Genomic DNA, 15,996 nt, shown 5'->3' with positions numbered 1-15,996 from the left:
ACCAGCTGAAAGCTGCAACTCTACCTTATTAAGAACCTACTCCAACTTCTATTACAATCAATGATCTTTCTGACTCTGGCAGGTGCAGAATTGCTCAATAAAATGTTGAAAATACCCACAGGTTATTATTGTTCAGTCCATAAAAAGCCAGACAAAAACTTAGTATTTTTCACAATGTAATGTGTGTACATGTGCTTCAATTCTTTTAAAAGCACTCGGGGATCCTGGTTCTTCAATAGACTGTTCACTGGAGTCAAACACTGGCAAATAACCCTGTGGGCTCAAGAGCTGTTACTAACAGCATTTTGTTCATACCTGCTAAGCCATTTAAATTTCATACTAAGAGCATGTCTAAGATCTCTCTGTCAAACTGTAAGGAAATGTCAAAGAACCCAAAATGTAGTTCCTGAAAATGTAAAGGAAAGCTCAAAATAAAATCACACAGCACTAAAAATGTTCCAAGATTTTAGAGCCAGGAACCACCACAATTCACAAGGGTGACCACCTGCTTTGTGAAGGCATTAGGATTTTCAACACAATCATTTTTATACCAAGTGCAAAAACTTGGAGCAGAGCAAGACTGTATTTTTAGAAAGGCAGATTTTATCTCTATCTGTGGACTTCAACTGATGGTGAAGCAGTATAAAATTCTGTGGGTAATGATCCTTGCTTTTTAACATGGCTCTTAATTTTAATTTCCAGCAAGATCTGCCTCTGTCTGCAGGTTTAAAAAGTCCTCTACCCAAATTGACTCATCCTAGGGGAAGTGTGAGCAGCAGCTGTCCATGGAAGAAAGAATGTTTAAAAAAATTAAAAAAACAAAGCAGCTTTCTGAGGTCAGTGAAATATTCGGTGCAAGGAGTGCTTTATATTTTATATAAGCAGGTAAAGTTAGAAGCAATTGTTGCAGGTGCTGGAGGATAAGTAACCTAAATGTTACTCTAAAAACGTTAGATTTCTTTGGAAAGAATGATATTAGTGCTTATGAGCAGATCACCTTTGGCTTTACTGGGCAATAAATCCTATCCACCAATCCATACTGAAGTATGTATATGAAGTATCTAAAACCAGAAAAGCTTTTACACAAAGATCCACCTATCATTTTGTAACTTGTGTTACACAGTCCATGTTTCAGCCAGTTCAGCCTCTGTCTTTCTGTGAATAATCCATGTGTGCCATTGTAGGGATTAGATTTTTTTCTCACACTGGGGACAGTTTGTTCAAGCTGACACCATCATTTTACATCACAAGGGCCATTGGAAGGGCGCAGCTGTCAGTTCAGTGTTGTGTTTCTTGGGTGCATTGGTATTACCTGATTGGTATTACCAGAACCAGTGTGGGTTAACAGAGAAAGGACACAGCTCCTGAAAGTCTCTGCAGCTTCTTTTAATGCTCAGTTCACCTCTGGAACAGCTGAATACAATACTGTTCACCTGACTTGGGTATTGAGACAGTAGATCCCTATAAACGAAGGGTGGCAATACAGATAACCATCCACAGGAATAGATGACCTTTCTCCCTTTCTTTAGCAGAATTGTTCTTGGTGGTGTCATAGAGTCCTTTAGCCAAGGCTTAAACATTCCAGGAGTCCACTGCTCCCCTGGGAGATTACTTCACACCTCAATGCACCTGTGTCAGGGAGGATTCCTTACAGCTTAGTCTGGCTCTATTTTTAATAACAGGTGGAGTTTCCACCTTTTTCTGGTTTCATCCAGGTACATTTTTTTACAGTAGCCAGTAAGGACCATGGCTAGGACTCTGAGGTTATTCTATATCACCTCACATCATTGCTAGGGGAGGGGAAAAGGGACCTCTGCTTCCAAGGAGAAGAGGTTCCTTCTGGTCAAAAAAGTCATGGCAGGGGGCCATCTGGTATTGCTTATTGTCACAGGCTTTGTGGTGAGTATTTTTACATGTGACTTACTCTCTCTCTTGTGTACTTTTATTATTACTTTTGTTGTTGTTACTGTTCATTTTCTTATCTCATTCCTGTTTCCAGTATATTGTTCTTATCTCAGCCTGTGAACTTTGCCTTTTGTGTCTCCAGTTGGAGGGAAGAGAAGAGAAGCACTACATGTTTTTTTCAGTGGGAACACTAAATTGGAGAATATTAATTTCTCAATCATGACAACCTTACATTGGAAAAAAAGTATGCAAGTGTATTGCACTTCCTACAATATCTGGAATTTGATTCAAAAGATAGTGTAACCATTCCATATGAGCCTCACTCACACCTATCTCCTGACTCTTTTTAGTTTCCCTAAAACATTTTCCTCTTTGGAATTACTGTTCTGCCAACTGTATCAAATACATTTCCCTAATGTTTTTAAGTTCAATAAATGGTGCATATATTCCTATAGACATAATGCCTAGTTTCATATTTACAGGATTGTTTTAAAGTTTCTCTTCAACCAGCTCAACTAATGGCCACATTTATCTAACATGTGGCTAGAGCACAAAATATATTGCAAACCTTCACAGGCTTAGAACTGATTTTCTTTGGAAACTTGGAACATTTCACTGACTTTCTGAAAAACAATAATTAAACCCATCAGCAAGGTAGAAAAATATTCCTGGACAAATTTTTCAAAATTCTGTGTTTTGTCTATGTGTCCATCCTTCTGAATTAGCTAACCTTTTTTTTTTCAGTCACATTCCCCTGCATCTGGTTCTTGGCCACTCACTTGGGGAATAAGTAGGACTTTTCCACCTGGGGAGATATGGGTCCCTGCTTGTGTGCACCTTCAGAGCAGCTGGAGCAGCCAACACCGTGGCTGCATGAGGACTCATGGTCACTTTGGCTGTTGTAGGTTTGGCTGTTCAACTTGACCTTCACCCCATCACTGGCAGTAGAGATGGAGTGGCCAAGCTGATTGTACCTGCAGGTTCACACAGGGCAGAGGAAACACTGAGGTCCCGACAGGCTCTTTGTGAAGAATGACAGAATTGAAGATGGGGTAAGGAGAGGTTTGTGATCTCTGTTCATTCTGCATGGGAAGAACAGGGTCAGATATTGCCTCCTCTCAGAACAGTATACATACATTATACAGTATACATACTTTCTTTTCAGCAACTTGTCCTAATCTTCAATATTGAAACTTGGACAAAATAAAAAGAATTTTTCTCAGTCAAGATCATCCTAAGAATTTAGTCTGCAATATGAAAACCTCCCCAAAGGGTCCCTTATTTTGCCATGATGACAATCTGATGGTCTCTCACTCCAAGCTAAAGGATGGTTTGGAGATGGCAAATTATTTTCCTCTGCGTTTTGGCCTTACCCATCAAACTGGAAAATCTCCTGCAGAGCATTTGGAAGAACAGGTCAGTGGTTCCCATTTACCAGTCTACGTGTTAGCAGATCTGGGGACTCTAACATATACATATGATCAGTGGGTAGCATTCCTGATTTAAATTGCAATTTCAGTAAGTGTATTTATAGTTCCTTCACTGTGGCTAAGGTAATTGCTTTTGTTAGGTTATGTGATAAGAGTTGGTTTCTGGACACACACACACAAGCCACATAGGAATAACAGTGCATAGAGGAACCCCAGAGGTATTTCCAGGGTATTTCCAGGCACATTACAGAGGCTCTGGTGCTCCAGAGCTGCTTTCATGCCCCAGTGGTAGCAAGATCAAAAGCCATTGGGTGTGCCTAAGTTCAGCTGCTGGAGGGATTCCCACTACATAAATGCATTTGTGTGTATTTCCTACTAATACATCAACCAGAAAAGGGAACAGGAACAGGATTTGGGCTTGTTGGGTTTTCTGTAGAGGTTAATTTGTGTGTCTGGCAGCGTATTTATGTATACGGGTGCTGTGTGTCTGCCCGTATTGGAAACACATGCTGCTTGTTGGCCATTGCAGAACAGAATTGCAGCTGCCTTATCCATGCTGTTGAGCTGCTGGATTCAGCATCATGAACCGGGTTTTGTTCTAATTTTTTTGTGTGTGTGTGTGAAATCCATGTCTGTTTGTGCATTTGCTTTGTTGGATTCAAGCAATTTTGAAAACATTTATTAATTTGTATGTGTGTTTGCCATTCATGTTAAATGTTCTTTTGTGGTGTTGTTCCTGGCAGTCTTACCAAAGGGAAGAGCCAAGTACAAGTGAATTGAGGAACTACAGAAATGGCCTTAGGGGCTCTTTATCCATTGATCAAAACAATATGTACAGGTATAGCCCTGCTGCTGGCATTGGCATAACACCTGACAGCCTTGGGAGCCGGTACGAAGAAAGTTGGCTTTAAATTGCTAGAACTGCACACAAAAATCTTTAAAAATACAAAGATGTCCCACTGAAATAACTGAAACCACTCACACATTTCACTGCTTTGTGCTTGTAAGAACCAGCTTTTTACCATATGGGTCTTTTGATTACCACTGAATACATGCAATTTCCCCAGCTCTCTCTCAAATCAATTATGTTTGCGTAATTTCAAATATGATTTCTTGGGAGGAGATAATAAGTAATATATTGCATTAAAATAGTTGATGAGTTGTTGGCTGTGCAAGAGTATGTTCTCTAGTTTGGCTTTTAATAATAACTGTGAGTCCTAGATCCCAAGTCCAGTTACTCCTTTTCCCTGCATCACCTGCAGCATTAATGACTGGCAATAGTGAGTTCTGCACCTGGAGACTCCCCACTTATAAAATAAATTTCACATTCTCTGGAGAAACATTTGTTAAGACCAAGCCAACAAACTTTTCAGACTCTATAGGTAGCCTGGCACTTCAATGGCCAATGCATCTACTGTAAGAATTTGAGCGTTTTAATTGTAATTTTTCTTATTATGTGAGTTATATTGTCTCCTGCAAAATATTGCATATAGAGAAAATGAAGCTAGTAAGCTTTTTGAAAATAAATGCTTGATTAGCTTGCTCATTGTTTTATCACAATGGTCACGCTTCCTACTTTCCCTGACCCCTCAGGGAGACAGGAGAGCAGTGTGAACAAACACGAAATCATAGTCGCTTCAGTTTTCCTCCTGATCTGAGTCTGTTGCTTATTTGCTATGGCTTTGTTCTTCAGAACAAGCACTTGTTTCCTGCTGAAACAAGTGCTTGATCAAGCTCAAAATGGCAGAACTGGGATCAGTGCCGGTTTGTCACCAGTCTGATTTTCACCTGGTACTGCCTCTTAAAATCCCTTCCCAGATGAAGCACTTCATAACCAAATTCCTACATATCATTGGTGGCATAAAAAAATGTTGACTATTTTGCATGACAATATTGTGTTTAAGTGTCTGTTTAGAGGATGAAGTTATTTGGACTCTATTTGTATGTCTTATATCCAGATAAAATATTTAAGGCAGAAAAGTGCTTAATTTATTTTCTTCAAAGGTTAGTTATGGTTTAAAGTAAACAAACACCAAACTATTTTGCTGTGTTCCAAGAGGGGAAAAAAACCCCAACAAACCAACAACACCCCACCCAGATATGATGGATTTTTTCCCCGCTCTAGTCAGGGCTGATATGCAGTATCTTCTTTTCACAGGGTCAGTAACTATCACTGACGAAATGGAGTTTTGTAGCAGATCCCCCTTACCCCTTTGGAGCCCAGTACCCCCAGCAACCTCCCACATCTCCCAGCCTGGCACAGATCCTTGGTTCCTGTGGAGGCCAGAATCAGCTGATGAGGCCACCAGCTGCCTTACCCCACTCCAGCTTCACCCATGGGAGGAAGCAGCCACAGAGGGAAGGAAGCAGAAGTACCTCCCCATGCCACTCCTCCCCGCTGCTGCGGAGCTCTCGAGCAAAGCATGCACCAGGCTGAATGTTGCTGTCTTGAGAGCTTTTCTCTGGTCTTTTCATGCCAAACCCACATGCTACAGGACTGCAGACCATGGCCTCTACCCTGGAGAAGTTCATTCATTCTCTGGACCTCAGAGCCCTTCCCAGGGTCCTCCAAATCCAGTCAGGCATCTATTGTCAAGGTGAGCATTGAATGTTTTCTTGCAGGGCTTTGCAAGGCTGTATTTGACATCAGGTTGCCTTTCAGACTGGAATGTGGAATGTTGGGGAGGCACAGGAAGGATGCTCATGGAGTTGTCTCCTAGCAGTTTTCCACCAGCTGAAGGATGAGTGTTTTATCAATGGCTTTGGGAATGTCATTAGTGCAGTGTGAAATCTCCTCACTGGCAGTGAAAAAAGAAACTGTAGTTAGTCCTCTTCATAGCCTGGAAAGAGTACTAGTATAAGACATGAATTTGCTTTGCTTACACAGACCCATCAATCCAGCAACTGCAAATCACCTCACAGAGGTTAATTGATTTAACTCATCTTGAGCTTCTGGGGCTGCCATGGAGAAATGCCTTCTGCCTCAGAAATAAAGAACCAGGGAGTCTGGAAAAGTGACCATGAAGGACCATAAGAACTTCCTTAAATTCTGTCCTCTATTTGGGGACACATCAAGTATGCAAGAATGCAAAGGGGTTGGTATGAGCTGGACAGGAGCAACACTGGGGTAATATTTTACTAGGGTTTCCTGCTGCACATCTGTATTTATGATATTTGTAGTGCTCTGTTTGTCCACAAAACACACTCAAAAGGTGGTAAAGAGGCTTGTATTAGAGCGAAAAATCTGGTCTTGGTTTGGGCATGGACTTTGTTCAATGATAGTGAAGATATCACATCAAGCCCATGTATCAGTCTAGAAAAACAAAGTTACCTCCATGCCACTGGAAGGGAAAAATTTGGATTCGACTAATAAAACACAGAGAGTTTCATGAAATGGGCTGAAGTCTGCTTCAGCTTCAACCAAACACCCACTTCAGGATCCACAACATCTATCTTTACATCAATCTAAATATTTCCATGCTGCTCCATGGTAGAAGGAGTGAGGAGGTGGCCATGGAAAGTTTGATTGGCAATCAGCAGCTGTGTCCAGAGTGGGCGATTTTTCCCTCCAAGACAGCAGCCTCTTTGGGCAGAAAGGAAATGGGAAAGGGCATACTGAATCTGTGATGGTAGTGTACTGTCCATGTGCTCCTGATTGCCCATCCTGGCTGGTCTGGAAAACACCTATGAATAATAGTGATACAGAAAGAAAAAGTGTTCTGGGAAATAAACTTAGCCAGAATTACCAGAAACTTTTAAAAATACTCTTTTTCTGAACTTTGCTATGTGGTCTGTTCCAGTTTTATCTTTTAAACTGGTCCAACAACTGTGACAAATAGGTTCTTGATAAGAAAATCACAGCCTAAGTGATGAAGCGTAGAATTAAAACTAAGAAAGAGAAGATCACCTCCTTAAGCTGGAGTAGCCACTGTATTCATCTCTTTTCCCACAGCTAGGAAGCAGAAGTGATATGAAAACAAGTTGTATGCATTTGTACATGTAGGTATGCATATATATACATATATATGTGTACACAGATACTATGATATGTGTGTGTGTGTATATATATGTACACACAAAATGCTATGATAGAATGACTGTAGCCCAACTGTCTGCTGTAGACTGTTCCTACAGTCTACATCCTGCTGCTCATGGATGGTAAAACTTATACCAGTACATTTTTGTAGCCAGAGTATTTCAGGTTGTGATTCTATTTACTGTCTAAACCCTTCCACATGAGGAGAAAAACACTGGTGAGTTAGCCCACAGACCATTCTGCAGCAACTCCTCGCATGTGAAAGAAAAAAGCTATTAGTTGTTGACTAGCCTTGGGAGGGGATGGTATGTGCTCTAGAGACCTGAGAATATTAGCAATAAAAAGTGACAGCCCTCGTGTTACTCCGATGTTTTTTCGGTCTTCAGCAGTACCACTTCTTCCTGTCCTCAGCTTCTGGTGGCCTCTCAACTGTTCTCATACATGTTCCACCAGCACAGCAGCTGCAGCTCTGACAGCCATGCATGAGTCTCTTGTTTGTACAACAAGCAAGACTGATATAATCTACTTGGCTCCTTGCCCACACAGCCAGCATATCCCAAAAACACTTGCAGGTACTTAGAAACACTGATGTCCTGTAGTAGGCTTCTGTGAGTTCCTCTTCTTCCTTGTTTCAGAGAAAGATTGAGGTGCTCAAGACACTCAGTGCCTGGTAGGTTTGCAGGATCTAGGGCTACAAAAGGTCTTCTCAGGCCAGGCCCTCGCTCTCTTTTCTCTCCCTCCTTCCCTGAGCTCTCTGTCTGTGTCAGATCTTTTCTGAATATTTTCCTCTCTTCTGTACTTGCCAGCTGGGGTGAACACATTGTTCTGTGATTGCATTATGATTTATGTTACATTTTCTATTGCAAGACTAGTGCTTCAGAGAGAGTCTGAAGTAACTCCTGTTCTATTGCTAAACTGGAGAACAGGCCACTTTGCGCACTTCAAGTTTCCATTAGGACAACCACTCTTTAGTCCTTCCTCAGGCAGTTCCCTCTGCCCCTGCAACAACCTCTTTGATCTCTCTTACCCCATGCAGTACACCAGCAATCACAGTGTGGGTAATGGCAGGTCTATCAGCAGGGAATATGGGTTTATTGCTGTGGCTGCTGGGACCAAATCTGGGCATTTGTGCACTGATTGTAATAGCTCCCAAATGGCTACACAGTCAGCCTGGTCAGCTAAATGGCTTTGTGGAATGGGATTTCGTAGGAATCTGTAACCATTCTCAGCACAACCTGCAGATAGTAAGGGAGAAGATCAATTGAAAAAGCATTACATGTGAACGTTTGAAACTGATCAGTCATCAGGGATACTTAGTTTTCCTGTGTAATTTAAAATAGGAAGAATTTTTGTAGATGTAAATGTTAGTGTATATTCCCCTCTTCACAACCTGCCCCCCTAGATAAAGCAAGATTTCTTAACATATCTTAGCAAGGTACACAGAATGGCTAACAGTAAATAATGGTCTACTGCACCCATTAGAGGCGTCACATCAAAGCTGTAGCAACCAACCAAAGAAGGCTACACCAAGATACATGATAATAAGACAACACAGTGTAATTGATTCACTGTTCTTCTCTAGTGCTCTATGTGCTACAGGGATGAAACTCTCCTTTTACTCTATTGGAAACAACATTTTCACTGCACTTAGGTCTAATGATTTTACAAACACAGGACTTGCAAACTAGCCTTACAGTTCCCAATAGATTTTCAGTACCTCTGGAAGCATAAGAAAAGTGTAATGCTTTGTGAGGATGGATGGTTTTCCATGTGGTGAGCTACTTTTATTAGAAGCTGCAAAGTCAAGCTCCAGGGAGAGTGTGGGAATTTGCTTGCCTTTGGCAAGGTAACATCTCTGAAAGAATCCATTCTGCCTCTATATCCATGTTACACCAAATACAATCTAGATCTCTCCTTTCAGACCCAAGCCTGCCTGCTACTCTTCCCAGTGGAGAGCAAGTAGAAAATGTATGCTGTGCACACTCATTCTACCATTAGTCTCTACTGGCCTATAAAAAATTTATGTTCCTGCTGATATTAATGGAATGTGATGTATTTAAATGTAGTTCCCCAAACTGCAAATGGACATGACTTTGTAGACACTGCTTCCACATGGAATACTTTCAGCTAGAAAAGCTATGGGCAATTGAACTTTTGCTGTTGGTAGTGAATATGATGATTTAGACTCCTTTCTCAGGAAGTTCAGTTCCTGTTTACCTCTCTGTTCCTGGCATGAAGAAGAGGAAAGCATTTTCCTTGATTGATATCAGTAATTTTCATGCTACACCTGGACTTAAGGGTTGGTTGAAGCCTTACCAGTTTGCCTCTAGGCAGAATAGTCAAGGTTTGAGGCACTTGTTCACACTTCCATGTTCCTATTCCCATTTGGCTCCAGCTGTGTGGGGCTGCATAATCAGAGACTCAACCTGCAACCATCACCGACCACTGTCTGACACTTTGCAAAGTCAGAAATGTGGGGTGTTTATAAGAGCCCTGAGTTCTTCCAAAAATGCCTATCACCATATTCAAAAGTCCATACAGAAGCAAAGAAATATTTGTTATCCCTGGTTTGAAAACAGAAACACAGCTGAAAGGAGATGGTATTGTTACAAATGCCAGGGATGCCTCTCAGGGCAGTTGCTTTGGGCTCTGCAATTAAAATGTCCTTGCCACAGAAACTGGACTGTACTGTTGAATCTCTGAAGGGAGTAAGAAGGATGATTATAAAATGCAAGCAAGCCTGCCAGATACAAATAACTTGGTAATCAGCACTGATTAGAAAGGAACTATAGTGCAGACTGAAGTACATGACAATTTAATAGCTCATTAAAATATGTTATTAAAAAATTAGATTGCTGAAACTCTATTGGGAACTGATTTGATTGATCAGATATCTTTCTTTGATCATTTTAGTAAATATTGATACTTAGTGAGGTAAGTACTGTCTGACCACTGATTTTTACAGATAGCATGCAAGTGTGGGCTTTCATCTTTATGTTGCAAAAATTGTCTGTTTTAATACTGATATAATTATTTTATGGGTAATTGAATTTAATATTTTGCAGGCTTAATTTAACCAGTGACAGAACAGTAAAAAGTGCCAACTTTAATTGTGAAAAATGAAGGACTGCTCAAGGCACCTCTTCTGTTGGTGTTTGTTGTCATTAGCCTACCCACAATCTTCTCATTCTTGCCCCACGTGAACACATATATCAGTAGTGGTATTCCCCCATTTCTTCAGGGGTTGGGACTTTCCAGAGTGAGGAGAGAGTTTGTAGTTCTGATCTGCAGTTCAGTTATTTGAAAACAGTATGTGCACTGTGTAGATTGCTGTTCCAGGACGTACCCTCTTTTACAACACATTAGGACACTATCTACTCCTTCTCTGAGGAGAAGGGAACTCTAAGCGAGCAGCCTCCACCTCTGCAGGCTGGGTTTGCAGAGCAGCATGCTGTAGCTGTGGTACTCCAGTCTCTGGGGTTTAGGAAAGTGCCAGATCTAGATCTGTACAGGGAGAAAATAGTGGGAAGAGGCAACATGTGTGGTCACATGTACATCCTTGGCTAATGTCCTTCCAGACCTAAGGAATTTAAAGATTCTTAGAATTGACAGGTTGGGACTCCTCCTCCGGGCAAATGCTTGGTGCTCTCTGACAGCTGCATGAGAGGCAATGCCAAACAAAACCCTTTGGGTGAATAGTTCCATTTCAAAACTCATTTTGGTGAACTATAAACAACATGACTCATGGTTCCTCTTGCCGGCTCGCTGCCCCTGCAGTTTTGGTTTCACTTTCTCTGCTTCTGTGACTGGGAAATGGAATATTTCCAGCATGTATTTCTGCAAGCATTTCAGGGAAGTGATGGGGTCTGCTGAGCATCAACAGAGTTCAAAAGGTCTTGTCAACCCTGTCACTGTAGCTAGGCAAACTGAACACAAAAGGAAGCCTTATCTATCCAATCTCAGCTGTCCCAAGTCCTAATTTAGACAAGAAATATCTCTCAACACTAACAGTTCAAAAATGATCATGTACGGTAGTTTTTTGGGGGGGTTTTGGGTTTTTTTTTTTGTTTTTTGTTTGTTTGGTTGTTTGTTTGTTTTTTGGTTTTTTGGTTTTTTGGTTTTTTGGGTTTTTTTTTTTTTTGCTGTTTCTAACCTGGAGAGAACAAATCCTGTTTCCTTGTCAAGTGTGTTAAGCTGATGAGCTGATGAAGGCTAGGATATGAAGTCTGTAACACGTAGGAATAAAACAAGCAAACTGCCGCTTCAGGTTAATAAACCTACTTTTTATTACAAAAAGCAACAAATAATTTAAACAGAGGCCAAGCATAGACAGCTTTGATGAAGATAATTAGGGCTGTATTTCTTAGAGCAAAATATAATTGAAAATGTTCTCTGCATTTACTGGGTGGATTCTCAGTGGAGTGCATGCCAAGGGAGAACTGCAAATGAAATTGGTGAAATTTGTAGTACAGTGCATTCTCTTACTAATTTGTGTCTTTGTACTTTGAAGATAGAGAAGCCAAACCTATCAAAAAGTGGAAGGATTGTTTCCTTTGAATACAGTTGTTCTTGCTCCTCTTGTTTGAGCAAGTAGGAGCAAGAGCCGTGAGTACAGCCAGAGTAACAGATAGTTTGGATTCTCTTTTGTGAGAATCTGATTGAGAAAAATCTGACCCTGGGTAGCTGGCAGTAAGGGTGAAGCTGATTTGAGGATCCACTTTGAGGGGATTTTCATTCTGTAACATTCAGTTTTGGGCTTCCCCATGGATGGCACAGGAGGTAGGAAGAATTCCCAAATTGCCTGGTTTGTTTCAATGCAGGGGTCAAGTCCTTGTCTTGGCTTGCTGAGGCTCCCTCAGTGTGCTGGTGTCCTGTAGCAGAGAGCTCCCCAGCTGCCATTGCACTTGGGCTCCAGGGAAGGGAGGAGGAGGTCTGTAGCAGGAGAGGCCTTGTTTCCCTTCCCATGAACTTATAAAAAGCTTATAAAAATACTAAGATAATTTTCACAAACTCAGGCTCTGGAAAGATGAGGCGACAACTATGTTAAATTGCATAGAAGGGAAGATCCTGAGATAAATGCCCCACAGTACTCAAGCCCATGACCACACACTGTTTCTGAGCTACACACACTATTTCTGAGCTACAGGGCTTTTGTGACAAAACTTTTTCTTCAAGTACCTGCTGATCTGTTCATGAAGAAACATGGCATTTGTCCAGGTCCACTGTTTCTGGTTAGCTCACTTGGACACACAGAAATGGCACAAGGGGCAATATGCTCTGATCTTAGCAGAGGAAGCTGTTTGAACATGTTTCCAGTTCTGGACTGCCCCTGTGAAATGCCCAACACTGACCTGATCCTGCAACTCAGTTTGAGCAGCCTTCCTAAGCCTCTTCCAACAAAATGTAGTTTTTTTGTTGAACATATATGTAAATAAGCATATTAAATTCTAAGTGATTAATGCTTAGAAATGTAAATTAATGTAAAGAAAATTAATTAAATTAATAAATCATGAACAGCTGTAGCAATGACTAATGCTGTTCAAAATCAGGTTTGGGCATTGTCTTCACTGCTGTAGTAATTCTGACTCATTTGGGTAAACCCAAATAAAATGTCAAAGGTGTTTCACAGGGAGCTGTGGTTTCACTTGCTCTTTCCATTATACTGGGTGCTGCACACATAAAGTTCTGCTGCCACATGCAGTGTGTCAGCCTCTGAATAGATGAGAATCAGAAGAATGCATTTATTTAAAAAAAAAAGACCATTAAGTTATCAGGAAAGGAATAAATCAGAAACTGCAGGAGTAATTTTTTTTAAAGTCTATTATGATTGAAATGGCTTAAAGCACTTGACATTTGAAGTTTGACTTTATATGGCAAAAGATAAATCTTAACGGCTTTTGTTTTTTGATGGCTTCATGCTGGCAAAAATCAGACATGTCACAGCTGAAGTAGGTATGACCTAGATAAGATGCATCTTTGCATGGAGTCTTTTGGGGGATTTGTGTCCCAAACTGATCAAACCTAAAGATTGTTTTTTTTGCTTAGAACACGTTAAAGAGAGAAGAGGTTTTTGAAAGCCCAATAAGTTGCTCTGTCACTTGACAAATTCAAACTCCACTCAAATTCACACTGCCTTCATGGCCACTTCTGTCCTCGAGCATCTGGAGCACCGTGTGGCACTGGAGAGCTGGGCTCACTTGCACTCCGTGGGGGCAGCTTCTGGGGCTAGGAAGAAAGGGGTGGAGAAAAGCCATAGAGGTGTTTCTCCCGTTTGCAGCCACTCTCACAGCCTGGGGTTAGAGAGAGAAGCTGGGGCATGCATCCTTCTTTGCCTGTCATTGTGCATAATTTCCAGCCTCTTCCCTACAAGACATTGGATTATTCGAGTTTAGTGGGGGAAATCTGGCCGGCTGCAGAGCAGCTTTGGTGCTCAGGAGGTATTTGACTGGGAAAAAAAGCCACCTAATGTCTCCTCATCACAAATTGTTTGCTTTTCCTTCTGCTTAATCAGAGTATGAAATGATTGAAATTATTAAAATGATTAAGCAAAACTCTCCTCCTTAAACTTTAAAATAGATCTCTTTTCTTGCCAAGGAGCATAAACTCTGAACAATTGGCTAGCCCTCAAATAATGCCCATAAAGAATGATACCTTTTTTTATTGACACTAATTATAGACCCATTATGCCCTTCATATTACTTTGAGAGCCTGCAACAGCCTTAATAAAACTGTGATTTCAGCTGAGCTATGTTGTAGGGGAGAATGGGCTATTGTAATTCTGGCTGAATGGCTGCACCAGGGGATGGAGCCTTTATGTGAAAGCAGAACAATTTCACCAGCCCCTGAAACAGAGTCACCTCTGATAGCCAAGACAGCACCCATATGGGCAACCGATGACAACTTAATAGTGGAGAAAGGAGCACTGGGAAAAGGACATTGGGACAAAGTTCTACCCTTTCAGGAGACGTAGGGAGATCTTTCATCTCCCTGCTAAGCAGCCAGGTTCCCGGTTCTTTGGATCTTCTTTCAAAGGCTGCTCAGCCTGCCCGCTGCAATGAATTCAGGGAGTGTTACTGAGACATGAAAGAGAGGATATTTTCCTTCAAGGATTCAAACTCATGGGACTAAGGAGTCAATGCCTAGTGTTTGGCCTCCAAAGTAATTTGGCTTTGTTAGGAAAAAAGCTTGGTCTTTGTTAAAAAAAAAAAAAAAAAAAAAAAACAAAACCACTTGGAAGTGCTTAACAGCAGCCTGCAGCCAACCGGCTGTGAGACTGGGAGTCAGCCAGCCTGGGCTTGAGCTTCACCCCTGCTGAATAATCCTCTGTGCCACCTTAGTCAAGTCTTTTATCTCGTTTGTATCGCTCTCCCTTGCCCTCGGTGCTAAACTGCCCAGAGGCATTGGGCAAAGGGGAGCTCCATCCCCGTGATGTGTTACTGCTGTTTACTCACGGGCCTGATTGTGAGCCCTGCTTTCTATCAGCTTTCTATCAGCTTCCCAAGAGCAGTCACCTAATGGGGCTCCAAGCTGCTGGGAAGAAAAAAGGATGTATTACTGAGATATTTTATTGTTTCACCTTGCATTATAAAATATTTATTTCAGTGGTACTGTCAGATGCCATGACATGAAGAATGACATCCTCCATCTCAGGCATTCACTGTACTTATACTTTATATTGCTGTCTTTAATACAAAAATGCTCTTCTTGTGCCTATAATGAGAAATAAATCAAATAAAGGGCTTATGTTAAGGGAGGATGGTGGTGTGGCTGCTTAACGTTTTAGAAAAGATGGAAGGAAAAGATACTGAACCAACTGTGGTGCTTGCTTTGATCTGATCACGGTGATTGATAATACAGATTGTCAAACTAGAGATGAGCTTATGAAAGGATATAAATGTGTTTTTTATTGAACAAAGTAACATTCCATAAAAGGTTTTTTCAAAGGCAACAAGCTCTTTAATTACAGCCTTCAGGAGCATTGTTTGATCACTGTAAATAGACTGCTTTATTCTGGGTTCTGCTAAAATGTTGGTTTGGGTTTTGGTTTTTTTTTTTGCATTATATTGCATATATCTTTCTCAAAAGGTTCTGTTCTCAAGGCTACTCGATATACATTTTCAAAGAGTTACATTTTCTTTGTGACTTGAGTGGGAAGAACAAAGTTATTGTTGTGCAACAACAAATAAATGTTTAAAACATGCATTTTAATTTTATTTTTCAATATATTTTGTGAGGGGATCCACATTACACAGCTGAAGTAAAATCTCTCAGGGTCACCTTGTCACAAAGTGGGAAATTTCAAAATGTTTTAAGATTAATTATCACGGCTTCTAAAGGAAAAAGAACTTTTATTATCCTTTTTGAAAGCTATGCAGTTTCCTTGGCTCCCATTTACCAGCACAAATATTTGCTGCAAGTGCCTAGGTAACATTTTACTTGTCTGAATGTAATCTTCATTGTATTATTCCAGGCAAACTGCCAAGCAAGGGCTAAAATCAGGGCCAAAGCAATCTAGTTGCAGACAAATATGTAATTAAAATCAATACTGCATGTGCAATTGCACCCCAAAAAATGTGCCTGGCAGATTTTAATTTTTAATTTTTTATTTTTTTTTATTCTAGTATT

At 40.9% G+C, this 15,996-nt stretch overlaps 1 protein-coding gene across 1 annotated transcript in view; it reads left to right on the top strand.

Moving 5' to 3' along the window:
* The first annotated feature begins 5,796 nt into the window (after positions 1–5,796).
* Positions 5,797–15,996, top strand: part of THEMIS (thymocyte selection associated) — a 73,837-nt gene continuing 63,637 nt past the window's right edge. Inside the window, exon 1 of the mRNA XM_066314414.1 lies at positions 5,797–5,932. Within this exon, the coding sequence (XP_066170511.1) occupies positions 5,809–5,932 (124 nt within the window). The 5' untranslated portion in view covers positions 5,797–5,808. The remainder of the gene's footprint in view (positions 5,933–15,996) is intronic.

This window comes from Sylvia atricapilla, chromosome 3, assembly GCF_009819655.1.
Source record: "Sylvia atricapilla isolate bSylAtr1 chromosome 3, bSylAtr1.pri, whole genome shotgun sequence".
NCBI classification, from domain to species: domain Eukaryota; kingdom Metazoa; phylum Chordata; class Aves; order Passeriformes; family Sylviidae; genus Sylvia; species Sylvia atricapilla.
This window is presented reverse-complemented; position numbering and strand designations above follow the sequence as displayed.